At 44.1% G+C, this 15,123-nt stretch overlaps 1 protein-coding gene across 3 annotated transcripts in view; it reads right to left on the bottom strand.

Moving 5' to 3' along the window:
• MVB12B (multivesicular body subunit 12B) overlaps positions 1-15,123 on the bottom strand; it is a 69,412-nt gene that overhangs the window by 36,337 nt on the left and 17,952 nt on the right. For all 3 annotated transcript variants that reach the window (XM_069986668.1, XM_069986666.1, XM_069986667.1), the window contains exons 3-6: positions 8,069-8,176; positions 7,892-7,988; positions 5,079-5,208; positions 4,513-4,641 (exon numbers count right to left, since the gene is read on the bottom strand). In XM_069986668.1, coding sequence (XP_069842769.1) covers positions 4,513-4,641; positions 5,079-5,208; positions 7,892-7,988; positions 8,069-8,176 — 464 coding nt within the window. The remainder of the gene's footprint in view (positions 1-4,512; positions 4,642-5,078; positions 5,209-7,891; positions 7,989-8,068; positions 8,177-15,123) is intronic.

Here is a 15,123-nt window from a genome sequence, read left to right as displayed (position 1 = left end):
AAACATTTTAAAGTAGAAGTTAAGGGTCCGACTGCACACCAGAGTTAACCATGTACACATTTGGAGAGTTGTGCCGCAGTCTTGCTTAACTCTACCAGGTGAGGGGAATAAAAGCATTTTCCTACATCCTGGAAGCACAGCTGGATTTATGAAAGGTATCTTGTGTTTCCTGGCCCTAACAGCTATCTAACAGTGTCAGCAGTTTGGAACTTAAATTGCAGCCGACAGATCCTCTTTAAAGATTAACCCTTAGAGGACCGGGCCAATTTCAATTTTTGCATTTTTGTTTTTTCCTCCTTGTGCTTAAAAGCCCAACTTGCATTTCTTTTACCTAGAAACCCACATGAGCCCTTATTTTTTGCACCACTAATTGTACTTTGCAATGACAGGCTGAATTTGTTCATAAAGTACACTGCAGAAGCAGGAAAAAATTAAATGTGTGGTGAAATTGTAAAAAACCAAAAAAAATCAGTGGAATTAGTGTATACCTGTAGTGCATAGTTGGAGGGGTTCTGTATACCCACAATGTATAGTTTATAGGGGTCTCGCATATCTGTAGTGCATAGTTGGGGGGGCTCTGTATACCTGTAGTGTGTAGTTGGGGGGGGGCTGTATACCTGTAGTGTATAGTTGAGGGAGGTCCTGTATACCTGCAGTGTACAGTTGGTGAAGGTCCTGTATACCTGTACTGTATAGTTCGGGTCCTGTATACCTGTAGTATATAGTTGGTGCTGTATACCTGTAATGTATAGTTGGTGGAGGACTTGTATACCTGTAGTTTATAGTTTGAGGGTCCTGGATACCTGTAGTGTATTGGGGTCCTGTATACCTGTAGTGTATAGTTTTGGGTCCTAAATACCTGTAGTATATAGTTGGTGGAGTTCATGTATACCTGTAGTGTATAGTTTGGGGTCCTGTATACCTGTAGTATATAGTTGGTGGAGGTCCTGTATACCTGTAGTATATAGTTGGTGGAGGTCCTGTATACCTGAAGTATATAGTTGGTGGAGGTCCTGTATACCTGTAGTGTATAGTTTTGGGGTCCTGTATACGTGTATTGTAAAGTTTGGGGTCCTGTATACCTGTAGTATATAGTTTTGTGGAGGTCCCGTGCACCTGTAGTGTATAGTTTTGGGGTCCTGTATACCTGTAGTGTCCTGTATACCTGCAGGGTTGTATTTACCCATATGGCAGTGTTATTCAGTCACAGTGTGTCTGTATTGGTCATGTCTGGTATGGCGGTGTTATCCAGTCACAGTATGGCGGTATTGGTCAGGTCTGGTGTGGCGGTGTTATCCAGTTACGGTATGGTGGTATTGGTCAGGTCTGGTATAGTGGTGTTATCCAGTCACAGTATGGCAGTATTGGTCAGGTCTGATATAGTGTTATCCAGTCACAGTATGGCGGTATTGGTCAGGTCTGGTGTGGCGGTGTTACCCAGTCACAGTTTGCCGGTATTGGTCAGGTCTGGTATGACAGTGTTATCCAGTCACAGTATGGCGGTACTGGTCAGGTCTGGTATGACAGTGTTATCCAGCACAGTATGGCGGTATTTTTCAGGTCTGGTGTGGCGGTGTTATCCATTCACAGTATGGAGGTATTGGTCAGGTCTGATATGACAGTGTTATCCAGTCACAGTATGGCGGTATTGGTCAGGTCTGGTGTGGCAGTGTTATCCAGTCACAGTATGGCGGTATTGGTCAGGTGTGGTATGGCGGTGTTATCCAGTCACAGTATGGCGGTATTGGTCAGGTGTGGTATGACAGTGTTATCCAGTCACAGTTTGGCGGTATTGGTCAGGTCTGGTGTGGCAGTGTTATCCAGTCACAGTATGGCGGTATTGGTCAGGTCTGGTATGGAGGAGTTATCCAGTCACAGTATGGAGCTATTGGTCAGGTCTGGTGTGGCAGTGTTACCCAGTCACAGTTTGGTATACCTGTAGTGCCCTGTATATACATGTACTGTATAGTTGGAGTAGGGGGCCCTGTATATACATGTACTGTATAGATGGAGTAGGGGGCCCTGTATATACATGTACTGTATAGATGGAGTAGGGGGTCCTGTATATACATGTACTGTATAGATGGAGTAGGGGGCCCTGTATATACATGTACTGTATAGATGGAGTAGGGGGCCCTGTATATACATGTACTGTATAGATGGAGTAGGGGGTCCCGTATATACATGTACTGTATAGATGGAGTAGGGGGCCCCGTATATACATGTACTGTATAGATGGAGTAGGGGGCCCCATATATACATGTACTGTATAGATGGAGTAGGGGGTCCTGTATACATGTACTGTATAGATGGAGTAGGGGGTCCTGTATATACATGTACTGTATAGATGGAGTAGGGGGTCCTGTATATACATGTACTGTATAGATGGAGTAGGGGGTCCTGTATATACATGTACTGTATAGATTGAGTAGGGGGTCCTGTATATACATGTACTGTATAGATGGAGTAGGGGGTCCTGTATATACATGTACTGTATAGATGGAGTAGGGGGTCCTGTATATACATGTACTGTATAGATGGAGTAGGGGGTCCTGTATATACATGTACTGTATAGATGGAGTAGGGGGCCCTGTATATACATGTACTGTATAGATGGAGTAGGGGGTCCTGTATATACATGTACTGTATAGATGGAGTAGGGGGTCCTGTATATACATGTACTGTATAGATGGAGTAGGGGGCCCTGTATATACATGTACTGTATAGATGGAGTAGGGGGTCCTGTATATACATGTACTGTATAGATGGAGTAGGGGGTCTACCAGTTATTACTGTGGATGTTGTGAGGCAGCTTCCCTAGCAACCATTGCTCCCTGTGAAAATGAAAGCAGTAATCCTATTGGTTGCTAAGGCTCCAACTGCCGTGTCTGCTGCAGCTAATTATATCACCTGTGTTTGCAGTAAGGAGATTTTCCCATTCATCTCTATGGGGCGCCTCTCTTTCCCCTTCCCCTCCCCTCCTGTACATATGGCGGGGACGGGACCTTCGCAATAACCTTCCCGGGCACCCAATGTATCTGCGGGCCAAATTTGGGGTCAAACGGTTCAGGTGTTTGGGAGTCTATAGAGGACAGACAGACAGACAGAAGGACAGACAGACTTTCATTTTTATGATATAGATTATATATAGTTATACTGCATAGATCGATGAGATCGGCACTCGATCAGCCGAAAACAACCGAGTGACGAGCCGGGATGAGCGCCATTACAGCGCAGACCCCGGCCAGGTAAGGAAACTGGGATCGCCCCTCCATGTTCACTAGACACTAGGGATAAGGCTGCAAGTGGTAATCAGATGCAGCTGTCAACTTTGACAGCCGCATCTGATTACTGAATTAGCGTGCACGGCGATCGGATTGTGCCCGCTAATAGCTGCGGTCCCAGGCTACATGGGGCACCCAGGACCGCGGCCCCGCTCTGAACACCACTGGGCGGCCCAGGACGTACAGGTACGCCCAGGGGTTAAAGGAGAAGTCCAGGGTCCGACTTTTTGAAAACAGACGGGGAGGAGGTGGCTGAACATAATAGGCACTTACCTCCCCAGCTCAAGCGCTGGGGTTTCCGGTCTGCCGGCCACTTCCCGGTTTGAGCAGGGAGCCAGGATGTGATGTGTCAGGCCTGCTCAGCCTGTCAGTGAACGTAGCGGGACCCTGCTACAGCTTCTGACTGCCAGAGCAGGGCTGACACATCACGTCCCGGATCCCTGTTCAGACCAGGAAGCAGCCGGAAGACCGGGAAGCAGAGTAAAGGACAGCAGCCCCCAGTGCTGGAGCCGGGAGGTAAGTGCCTGTTGTTATGTTTGGCCACCTCGTCCCCGGCTGTTTCCACAAAGTCGGACCCTGGACTTCTCCTTTAATCCTTAAAGAGGATCTGTCAGCTGCAATTTAAGTTCTGAATTGCTGACGCTGTTAGATAGCTGTTAGGGCCAAGAAACACAAGATACCTTTCATAAATCCATCTGTGCTTCCAGGATGTAGGAAAATGCTTTTATTCCCCTCACCTGGTAGAGTTATGCAAAACCAAAACTCTGGTGTGCAGCCTTCTCTGTGCACCCACGCCAGGGCGGTAAAATTATGCAGAACTCCACTCCTAGAACGGACTGGTTTCACAGAGGCAGCCACTCCAAGGAAGATAATAATAAATACCCCGTCTGTTCTAGGAGTGGAGGTCTGCATAACTCTCCATACACAGGATCATACAGCACGACTGAGCATTCCTGTGTTCTCTATTGGGAAGGGAGGGGTAATCCGCAGCCAGGATGCTAGGATTGTGACTTATCTCTCTGAGAACAGAAAGGTTGGGTAGTGATTTTCCATCACACTTAACCCGAATCTCCACCAACATCATCAGTCAGAGGACGGTCACGAGAGCCCTATACACCTTATACCGATCGCCAAATGTGCCGCTAGCAACAGGTACTGTCAATAAATGAAAAAGGTGTATGGGGACCTTTAATCACATGACACAGCCAATAAGGAAAGCAGGGATTACCTTGGGAGGTTTGGGGCAGAAGCAGATGTGACCATTGCAGACGGGGATGAAGGCGTTGAAGGTTGTGGAGAATCTGGAGCTCGTGGAACTCTTCCCATTCGATACCAGATGCCCATACTGTTCAGCTCCCTGTCCAATAGAATAGAAACAAATTACAGCTAAGATATGGTGCATGGTGAATTAAGTGTAAATGTATAAAACTGTAGAATTTTCTTTCCTAAGGCCACATATGTATGTACCACCCCCCTCTTTTTTTTTCTTTTTTTGAAAAATTCCTTGTTTTTGCATATCTGTCACAGCTGACTGACTCCAGGCTTTAAACAAACTGAGATTTTTAGACAAAGGGAAATAACGACAAATCAGTTTTTTTGGAATTATTACAACAAGCAACTAAATATGAATGTTCTTTTTTTACAGATCACATAGAATAGTGGCCTAGTGACCAACAGCTATTGGATCACACCTAGACGCTAGGAAGACGCACATCAAGTTCTCCTAGCTTAATTTAAGAGAACAAAAAAAAACTGCAGTGACAACGCAGAACCCAGAGAACCGATCCCACTCACCCTATGAAGGTATACTGAGGTGGGGCCTGTTTGGAGCGGCTCAGGATGCGGATGTCACAGATAGCAGCTTCCGTGGAGTCTCTTGGGATGAACTTAATGCACAGACGCTTTTTTCTAAAGGCAACTTCCTCTGTAGGGAATAAGTAGGGAACAAGCATTATGGCATAATTATAAAGGAAATTATGGCACGATTTTTTTTGAAGAATTTTAGAAATAAACAATTAAAAGTGTCCTTGTCACTTTATAAAAAAAAAATAAAAATTGACATGTACAGAACCTCACAGCACATAAATATATGCTTCTCCTATCTAAACAACCAGACCAGATTAAAACCTTGGTCTGTCTCTAGGACATGTGAAAAGTTTTTTTATAAAGTCACAGGGTCTACAGAAGTTTCCACAAAAGTTAGTTTAGAGGCCAAGACATGGCCAATAAAACTTGAACACATTCTGACTGTTAGGCAATGTTTAAAAATTTTATTTTATTAAGGCAAAGTAGTGTCTTCCTCCATGAGACACTGTGGTCTTTTCACTGTTTACTTATCCACAGCGCCATGCATTCTGTAGTGGTTAAGCCCGATACTGCAGCTATCAGCTGCTCAGTCCTTTTCAAGTTCTTATATCTGCCAGCACCTGGTCGTGTCTTAAGGCGCTGACAGTGTAGTGTAGATGTGTTCCCCCTATTGTGTCTTTTCTTTTAGCCATCGGTGCTGTAGTTTTTCCACAATCCAGCCTGATACACTGGAAGCAAGTGTCAAAGAACAGTAGTGGTGAGGCGTTTGTGCCGCACTTCGGCACGCCTCACCGCTACTACCCCCTCCCTGTTTGGCATGCATATTAATTCGGCGCTGCCTTCTGCTTCCTCATGAGGTCATCTTCAGACAAGCCTGCGCCCTGGATCTGTCCAGTCTGCGTGTTCCAGAAACACGTATGCGCCGTAGTGTGGAGGAGCAGCGCAGGCGCACTACAGTGCAGTAGCGCACAGACCGGAATGAACAAGGGCGCAGGCACAAACTGGCACGTGCCAGAACATGTTGCACCTGAAGATGACGTCACGAGGAAGAAGGAGGCCGGGCCGAATCAATATGCACGCCAATAGGAGGAGGTAGTAGTAGTAACCTCTACTGCTTTGTCACTTGCTTCCAATGTAACGGACCAGATTGTAGAAAAACTACAGCACCGGTGGCTAAAAGAAAGGTATGAGACACAATGGGGGGAACACATCTTCACTACACTGTCAGCACCTCGGGACCCGACCAGGTGCTGACAGATTCCCTTTAAGTAAACAAAGCAGGGGCTAAAGAATGGGGTGCTGTGGGATCTTCACAGCAGGGGCCGATAATCATCCCGTGTAATACCGTGTTTCCCCGAAAGTAAGACCCTGTCTTACATTAATTTTACTCCCAAAAGTCCCACCCTGCCTTACTTTCGGGGGAGGCCTTACATTGGGAAAAAAAATGAAAAAAAATGGCCTTCTCCTCATGCCTCCTCTCACTTCTCCAAATTCCTCTACTGTTTTTCCTCCTAGTCATTCCCCTTCCTTTTTTCTGTCATTCCTCCTCATTCCCCCTGTACTTCTCATGCTTCCTCTCGCTCCTCCATATTCCTCTCCTGTATACATCCCCATTCATTTCCCCCTTATTCCTCTTTGATCCTTTGGATTTCTCATGCTTCCTCCCACTCCTCCTTATTCCTTTCCTATCCTTCTTCTTATTCATTCCCCTCCATTTCCCCTGTTCCTTCTCATTCCACAGACACACATACACACCTTACCTTTCTTCTGTCTCAACGCGATTCCTCTGCGGTACCGGGCTGACGAGGTGACGTTCGGCCAATCAGCTGCGAGCCGGCTGACTGGCCAATCGCAGCTCGAGCTGACTGGCCAATCGCAGCTCGAGCAGCAGGATGCGCCGCAGGCCATTTACTGAAGGCGGAATACGGGCGGCTCCTGGATGGAGCGAGGTACCGTAGCAGTTCCTGTACTTTCCCCAGGGACCCCACCCATATGCGGCCTTACATTCCCCCCTCCCAGCTACCCTGCTCTACAATCGGGGGGTGCCCTACATTGGCGGACCCCCCCGAAACCCTCACCCTGCCTTACTTTCGGGGGGGTCCTACTTTCGGGGAAACACGGTAGAAGGCAACAATCAGCCGACATGAACGATGTCAGCTGATCGTTGCTGTCGTTTGTCTTTCAACATGTTGAAAGACGAACGAATGTGATAGCAGCAATCTGCTGCCATCGCTCTGTGGAATCAGAGTGGCGTCAGTAGACCGCTGCTATCCTCTATGGGCTGCCTGGATGATCTAGCCATCACTCCAGTCGCCCCATGTAAAAATGGTCTGGATTACAAAAGGTATATATTTTTCTTTTTTTGCAAAAACAGCACCACTCCTGTACATGGGTTAGGTGTTGAACAGCAGCTCAAATCCACTGAAGTGAGTGGGGCCGAGTTACAATACCCTAAATAACCAGTGGACAGGATTAGCACCTTTTTTTGGAATTAAGAAGACATTTTTTTCTAACCCTCTAATGGGGAACTATCAGCAGGTTAGACAAATCTAGACAAAGCTTTCTATTGCGCTCAGGGTGACGTCGTTCCCATGCAGTTAGCAGCGTAATCTTAGGTCTGGAGCCCCGTAAGGAGCACTTCCCTGCCCCCAGAGCTATCAGCAGGTTAGATAGTTCCCCTTTAAAAACATGACTTATCAGCAACATCCATGGTAACTCAGCAACATGGTAACTCTGGCCTTCAATGGAAGCTGCTATCTAATTAAAGCATTTTTAGGCGACCTACAACGACACAAACTTACGTGTATCAACAGTCTCTTGGATAGGGATGAAGCCGACAGGTAATGTGTCCTTTATATCAATCAGTTTCATGTCTACCAAGACATTCCCTAAATGGCTCTATAAACAGAACAAGAACAAAGTGAGGAAATGAGAAATCATGAATGGCAAGCAAGTGATTGGTAGAGGTTCAGACTTACATTCTCTCTTGAAAAGGCTCTGGTAAAGCAAAGATACCTTGTCACCTTGGACTTAAATAAACCATCTTTCCAAAGATCTGCATCCAGGCCATCTGTTGTCTGAGAAACCTGTGACGTGACAAGGACAAGTAGGAAATTAGTACTGAGCTGGCTACCGCACGTGTATAAACTCTCGCTGTTCTCTAGGAGAAATTTAATTTCTGAAATGACCGTCATAATAGAAAAAAAAAACAACAATAACCAAAAGCAGAACAAAAAAGCAAGACTGATAAAAAATAAGACAAGTTATTACAGTAAAACTCTCTAAAAGACTACCTCTTATCAAGACCCTTATCTAAATCAGATTTCCCGCAATAGATTTTCAGGTCCATTATATATTATGCATGCTCATCATAGTCTCGGAGAAGACCACCCACCTAGAAGACCACTATTTCATGCAATTTTGAATGTTCATCTTAAAAAGGTTTTACCATAAATCATATGTCAACCATAGTATGGACAATAGTATTATAAGATTATTTGGGGGGCAACAAGATTGTGACGACATCCAAAGCAATACTGCCCACAACCACAAACCAGTTCACGGTTGGGTGCTTGGAAAAGGATCCGGCACCACTGTAAGGCTCCTATTCCACTCAACGATTATTTGATCATTAACGATAAACGTACTCAAAACGACCACTATTGCAAACAACCTGAAACCATTCACCCAATTACACGGAACTATGGTTGTTACTTATGATCGTTCTTGAGGTCATCCTGTCCTTGCTACTGCGTTCGCCACTAATGCGAACAACTGAACAACGTCTTATTACACCAAACGACACGTGAACGATTTGTAAATGATCAACGATAAAAATAGGTCCAAATTCTATCAAGTAACCAACGATTCCTCGTTGGTCATTTAATCGTTGTTTGCTATTATACGAAACGATTCTCATTCAATTACAAATGATTAAGGTTTTTTCAAACAATCTTCCCATGGAATAAGGCCCTAAGGCTAGTTTCATATTAAAAAAAGCGCTGTATGTCTTGCTATACATCAGCACCTTGGGAAAAAAGTATACCGACATACACCACAGTAGGCCTATTTCCTTTATTGGACCAAATGTACTAATGAAAACATTGGTCCGTTTTCAAAAGTACACTTTTAATTTTGTAGGAATTATAAATGCAGTACACCATGCTTTTGGAGTCCAGCAAAAAAAAAGTATACTTTTCAGAACAGGACTTAAGTAGGAACCGGTCATCATTTTTATCGCGAGTCAACAGTGTGGCCCCTTAAGTATAGCTTCTCCTTGCCCCACCAGCATTGATTCAAGAGATTTTTTCCTGTTTAGGGATAGAGAGATATCCATCAATTAATGCTGGTAGGGCACTGGGTACTGGTCACTGATGATAGGTTTCCTTTAATGTGATCCATTAAAATAAATGGGGCAGTATACATCAGTATACCTTTTTGCTAGCATGCTGATGTGCTCCACTGACATACATCCCTCTCCTCCTGTGAACTAAGCCTAGGCAAGGAGATGAAGGAGATCTGGAGGTATTAGACAGTTAGGTTGGCTAGAAACATGGTAAAACTCTGGTATAAGGCAGAACTCGGATTGGCACCCGTTTGCTGTGCCTTCATGAGGCACAATCGATTGTGGAGCCGGACAATTGCTGCATTGTTTGTGCAGCCCATTTAACGCATCATTGTCGGACACACATCACCTGAGCAATGTGCGGCCCACAACAATACATTTAATGGACTGCACAAAAAATCCAATCAGCCAGTGAATAAGTGTTCGGTTGTTCATTGAGTGATTGCTGGTCTAAATGTGGAGCTTTAAACCTCATTCAACGACACTGGAAACCAAAAGTGAGGCTATGCTTAGAAAATTTAGTGACTGACTAAAACATAGCTGCCATCTGTTTTATGTCGCTCTTCGCACTGAAAATGACCCTCGGCAAATCCATGTCAAATTTGGCAAGTAAACTTTTGAAAACACCAAGCTATATGTCGCACATCTTTAACCCCAGCAGTACATGCAATAGAAAGTAATGGTGGCCGACAATCAATGAAGATCTTCTACTTTACTTACAATAACCATAATTGTTATTACCAGTGGTCAGAAACGAGTAAATCATCATAATATTTGTTCTAATCAGAACATGAAGTTTGTGAATACTATATGACATGGCTACCCGTATATTGCCGGTCAAGAGAAATTCTGTTTTTGAGGAAAGCCATATCCACAGTTTACATAACAGGGTAGGACATAATGTTTATCTTGCGAGAAGGAATTCACTGATCAAACTCATATGTTTCCCCTGCAATGACAGCACAAACCTCAAATATTGTGCAAACATAACACTGGTGGTGACTGACGTAATATCATTATACAAGGTGTAATATGAGGTGAAACAGGAGAAACAGACTGTCAAGTCATTTGTATGGAAACTAATCCTCTAGAATGTAATGATAAACCTCTGCAAGTTTACAAAGTATTGATAAGGTACAGATACAGCAAATGTTGACGTGACATTTAACGGGTTACAGACCATAAAACTGAACAGTTTACATTGGTAAGTAACACATCACCAGACAATGGAAACGGTCAGGGTTTTAGGACAACTCCCATGAAAAAACCTTTTTCCTAGTAATTGAAGCACATTACAAAGTTATATAACTCTATATAACCTATCTCCCCCCCCCCCTTCCCTGTCTTTTCCCCCCTCCACCAGGAAGTGCACTAAACTCACACATACCTAATTACTGTTTTCACCAGTTTCTTCTCTCAGCTCCTTCTTGTGACGATGAGTCATCAGCAGGAGGGCTGGGCTAGCTCCTGTTACACTAGCCTCCCCCTCCCCTGCCTTGTCAGGTGACTCAGCTTGCTCAGCTCCCATTGGCAAAGCAACTGCAAGCCATCTGAGTCATGTCACTGGCTTATTTTCCCTCCTGACAGACTCCCAGCACATAGGCAGCTCCCCCCTCCCCTCATACTCTCTCCTGCTGCCGAGTGGACTCAGTGAGTGAATGAGTCATGTCACTAGGGAAGATAAGCAAGGGTATATGGACTCAGATGGGAGCTGAGCAAGCTGAGTCACCTGACAAGGCAGGGGAGGGTGAGGCTGGTGTAACAGGAGCTAGAGCAGCCCTCCTGCTGATGACTCATCGTCACAAGAAGGAGCTGAGAGAAGAAACTGGTGACCACAGTAATTAGGTATGTGTGAGTTTCCTACACTTCCTGGTGGGGGGTGGAGGGGGGAAAAGACAGGGAAGGGAGGCAGATAGGTGATTGAAGCACATTACAGAGTTATAATACTTTGTAATGTGCTTCCATTACTGGGAAAAAGTTTTTCATGGGAGTTGTCCTTTAAAGTAACAGTATCATTGACTGTAAAGTGTACTGGTCGTAGTAGGTGACTTTTCAGGACAAGATTTCTTGTGTACATAATGATAGCACTAGGTCTGAGGTGGGTTAAGCCACCGCCAGACAGCTCTGATTTATCGGTCCGAGAACAAACAGGGCTAAGCTGTGAATTTCCCGGTTCAATAAGTTTTTATTGAAATTTTTTTTCCATTTTTCAAAAACAAAATATTTTTTCATTATAAACTCAAGTATATTGCAATGTGTATCTAGATATACACTCGTTAGTAAAGTACGTGTCATCATTACAGAAATATTGGATACACAGTATATAATAATTATAACAAGTTCCATGTGGCTCAACCCATATCACCACCAACATCTGTCAGTGGATGGTCAGGAAAGCCCCACACACCTTATACTGTGCAAAAGGGTATGGCCAACAAAAGTATAAGGTGTATGAGGACCTTTATACCTTCAATCTTTGCCGGTGGTCTATCTCTGCAGAAACGAAGGGGTCAAGCATTGGAAATCCATCACGCCCGACCCCTATGTCCATCAATTTTATCCCCCCCAAACACTTTATACTGACAGTCAAACCCACTGTCAGCAAAGTATAAAGTGCATGAGAACCTTTAGCAATCGGCCACCATAAGCCATGCAGCCGAACTGCACAAACCATCGCGGATGCACAATTGATTTCAAATGTGCGCCGATCTTGCTCATCAACACTAGCTTGTGTTCCTTTGTCCCATGCACAAGGGTTAGAAACTGACTGTTCAGAATGTAAGAGAGTTCACAGGTTATGGGGGCAGGATGCTTGCCAGCAGAAGAGGAAAGCATTTTTGTCTGATAAGATATATTACAGTTCCTTATAGTCACTTGTATTATTGAACAAAGCAGAGATTGGTAAAACAACAATGCCTATTTGAATGTCAGGTTGATGTTTGCTATAAGTGTGCAAACCACATAGCTTATAACAGAGCTTACAATAGACTAATTATAATGGAGTACTACTAGGAAGTAGAGAGGTCCATTAAATTAAACTGGCTTTTCGTTTTTGAAACTAATTCTATTTTGAAGGGAACACAACATACTGTTCACTTGGAGATCATCATATACCGTCTAGACCCCCATGAGAGCATTGAAAGATGTTTAAAAGAAGCCCTTTAGTCTGCGACTCTTTGGAGCTACAACATGTTTTAGCTTCCAGTGACCACTTCAAACAGGATAAAATTGTCACCCTCTTCTACGCAGCAAAACACCATGGCATTCTGCTACACAACATCGGCTCAGCTATTGAAATCTGAGTAGAAAGAGACAAATGTTGCTATGTGCACATGCTAGTATTGTGTCTCTATGCATGAGCCATGTATTTTCAGATGTACATCTTCTCCCATTTAGTTCAAACAACTTTGCCAGCGCTTGTTTTAAACCTATGCCTGGTTACTTCACTGCCCCATGAACACCACGGGCACTAGACTACCATCTGCTAGACCTACATAGTGAAAGCATATGGAGGGACCACAAGCACAACTACTAGCATATTGCTACTATCTACTAGCCCCAGGGTGCCCACACTATCCAGGTTGCACACTGCACGAGCCCTAACTATGTCAATGAAAGGACCGGGTCTCGTAGTACCCAGAAGAACAAGCTCCCACCTTACTTTAGACAATAAACTACTAGCTCCTGCATTTATTTTTATGAGGTTTAGTTTAGGGCTGAAGTGTTTAGCAGATTATATACTTCCATAATTTTACATGGTTTGCAAAACACACCAGCCAAGTTCAAAACCTAAAAAAAAAAGTCACATTTCCCCTTAAAAGCACAAAAGTTTAACAAGATTTGACTTTGGTTTGGCTGAAAATGTGTTCTTGCTTGCTAAATCCTGGAAAGGCTACAAAAGAAAAACCTAAGTCTAGAACAAACTACCGCCATGTGATCTTCTCACATGTATCTGGGATATATAAGCTATATACCACTATGACCAGACATCGCCTCTATTGCTCTGCAATTACATCTCCGTTAGAGATGTCCGAACCCGAGCCTGTCGCAAATGATTACCGATGGTTGAAGAAGTTGGATGTAGTAGCTCAAAAGGTTTATTCAAACAATACTTATACCATCATTGACAGATAAAAGGGGGTCCAACTGCTGGGACCCCCACCAATTGCTCCTTGACAAATTTTTCCATTCCATCCTGCAGAAGTAGCTAGAAGCATTGCTATAATGGGGGAAAGAAGGATCAGAAATGGTGGATTTCAACACACCTGATCAAGATGAGGATCTGGCAGCTAGAGATGAGCGAACCTGGAGCATGCTCAAGTCCATCCGAACCCGAACATTCGGCATTTGATTAGCGGGGGCTGCTGAAGTTGGATAAAGCCCTAAGGCTATGTGGAAAACATGGATATAGTCATTGGCTGTATCCATGTTTTCCAGACAACCTTAAAGCTTTATCCAAGTTCAGCATCCCGAACGATCGGGTTCGGATGGACTTGAACCCGAACCCGGTTCGCTCATCTCTACTGGCAGCAACTTATTTCCCCCTTCAATAAAATAAACACCCCTGCTCGGCTGAGAAAACGCATCAGAACAAAACACAACATTCCCCAACACAGTGGTATCATACCAAGTAATCTTTCGTTTCAGGTGTATAGTGGACTCATCTGTCGATGGAGATGAGGGTCGAGTATGATGGATATTAAATCCCTAACTGTACAGTTCTTGGACTGGATAAGCCAGAGCTGTGTGGCTACAGTTTACCTCTCCCCATAGGAAACACATGAACGTTCGGCCATGTTGAACGTTTTTGTGTTTTGGAAACCTGGGAGAATTTTTGAAAATGTATGAGCACCTTTTGGCACCCAGCTGCAACACTAGCCCTCCCTCACTGTATGTGACTTAACATTCGTCCCCTTAAAAAAACAATGCCAACTGTCTTCATTCGTATATAATTTTTAAGGTTTCCTTAGAAAAACATCCCTATTATTGTGGAGTTGAGCACCACTACAATCTGCAAACCTCTAGAGCTGCATAAGGAAACCACAACATGAGTAAACTGGCTGGCAGACAAAAATCTGGAAGACTGTGGTGGATTTGTAACCCGCAGTCGCCAGAGCTGAACAGGCGGTTGTCTGAAACTAAAATGGTTACGTAGGTTTATATACATACACAACTACTACAATCAGGAGGCTACACAAGTTGCGTGTCATACAAACAACTTAATGCAACACTGAAGTATTAAAGGAGTAGTATACAATATAGTAAAACCACTGCAGCACTCTTGTCTGTGCGCACAATACCAGACGGACTACAGTCAAGAGTGGTCCTGTCAACCAAAAGGCAGGACAAAAAAGATGTAGTGCTGTATCACATGTCGGTCAGTCAAATGAATGGCCATTGATGCAATACATGGACAGGGTATGTCCACCAGAAAAGCTATTTGCAGCTCTCTGTGGGAGATCGTGAAAGCGTTTTCTGAAGGACACAACTTCTCTTGAACTGAACATAACATTGCGGCACTTTGCAACAAATGGCTACAAAGCCAAATATTTCTACTATCAAGACTAGTATTATATGACCAGATACAGTTCTGTAATGTACGAGCCCCTCTTTATAGGTTATCCAGTACTCAAGGAGTGTCACATTCCTAACATGACTGGAAACATCTCCAATTTTCCATTTTATATT

Source organism: Dendropsophus ebraccatus, chromosome 10 (assembly GCF_027789765.1).
Source record: "Dendropsophus ebraccatus isolate aDenEbr1 chromosome 10, aDenEbr1.pat, whole genome shotgun sequence".
In the NCBI taxonomy this organism is placed as follows: domain Eukaryota; kingdom Metazoa; phylum Chordata; class Amphibia; order Anura; family Hylidae; genus Dendropsophus; species Dendropsophus ebraccatus.
This window is presented reverse-complemented; position numbering and strand designations above follow the sequence as displayed.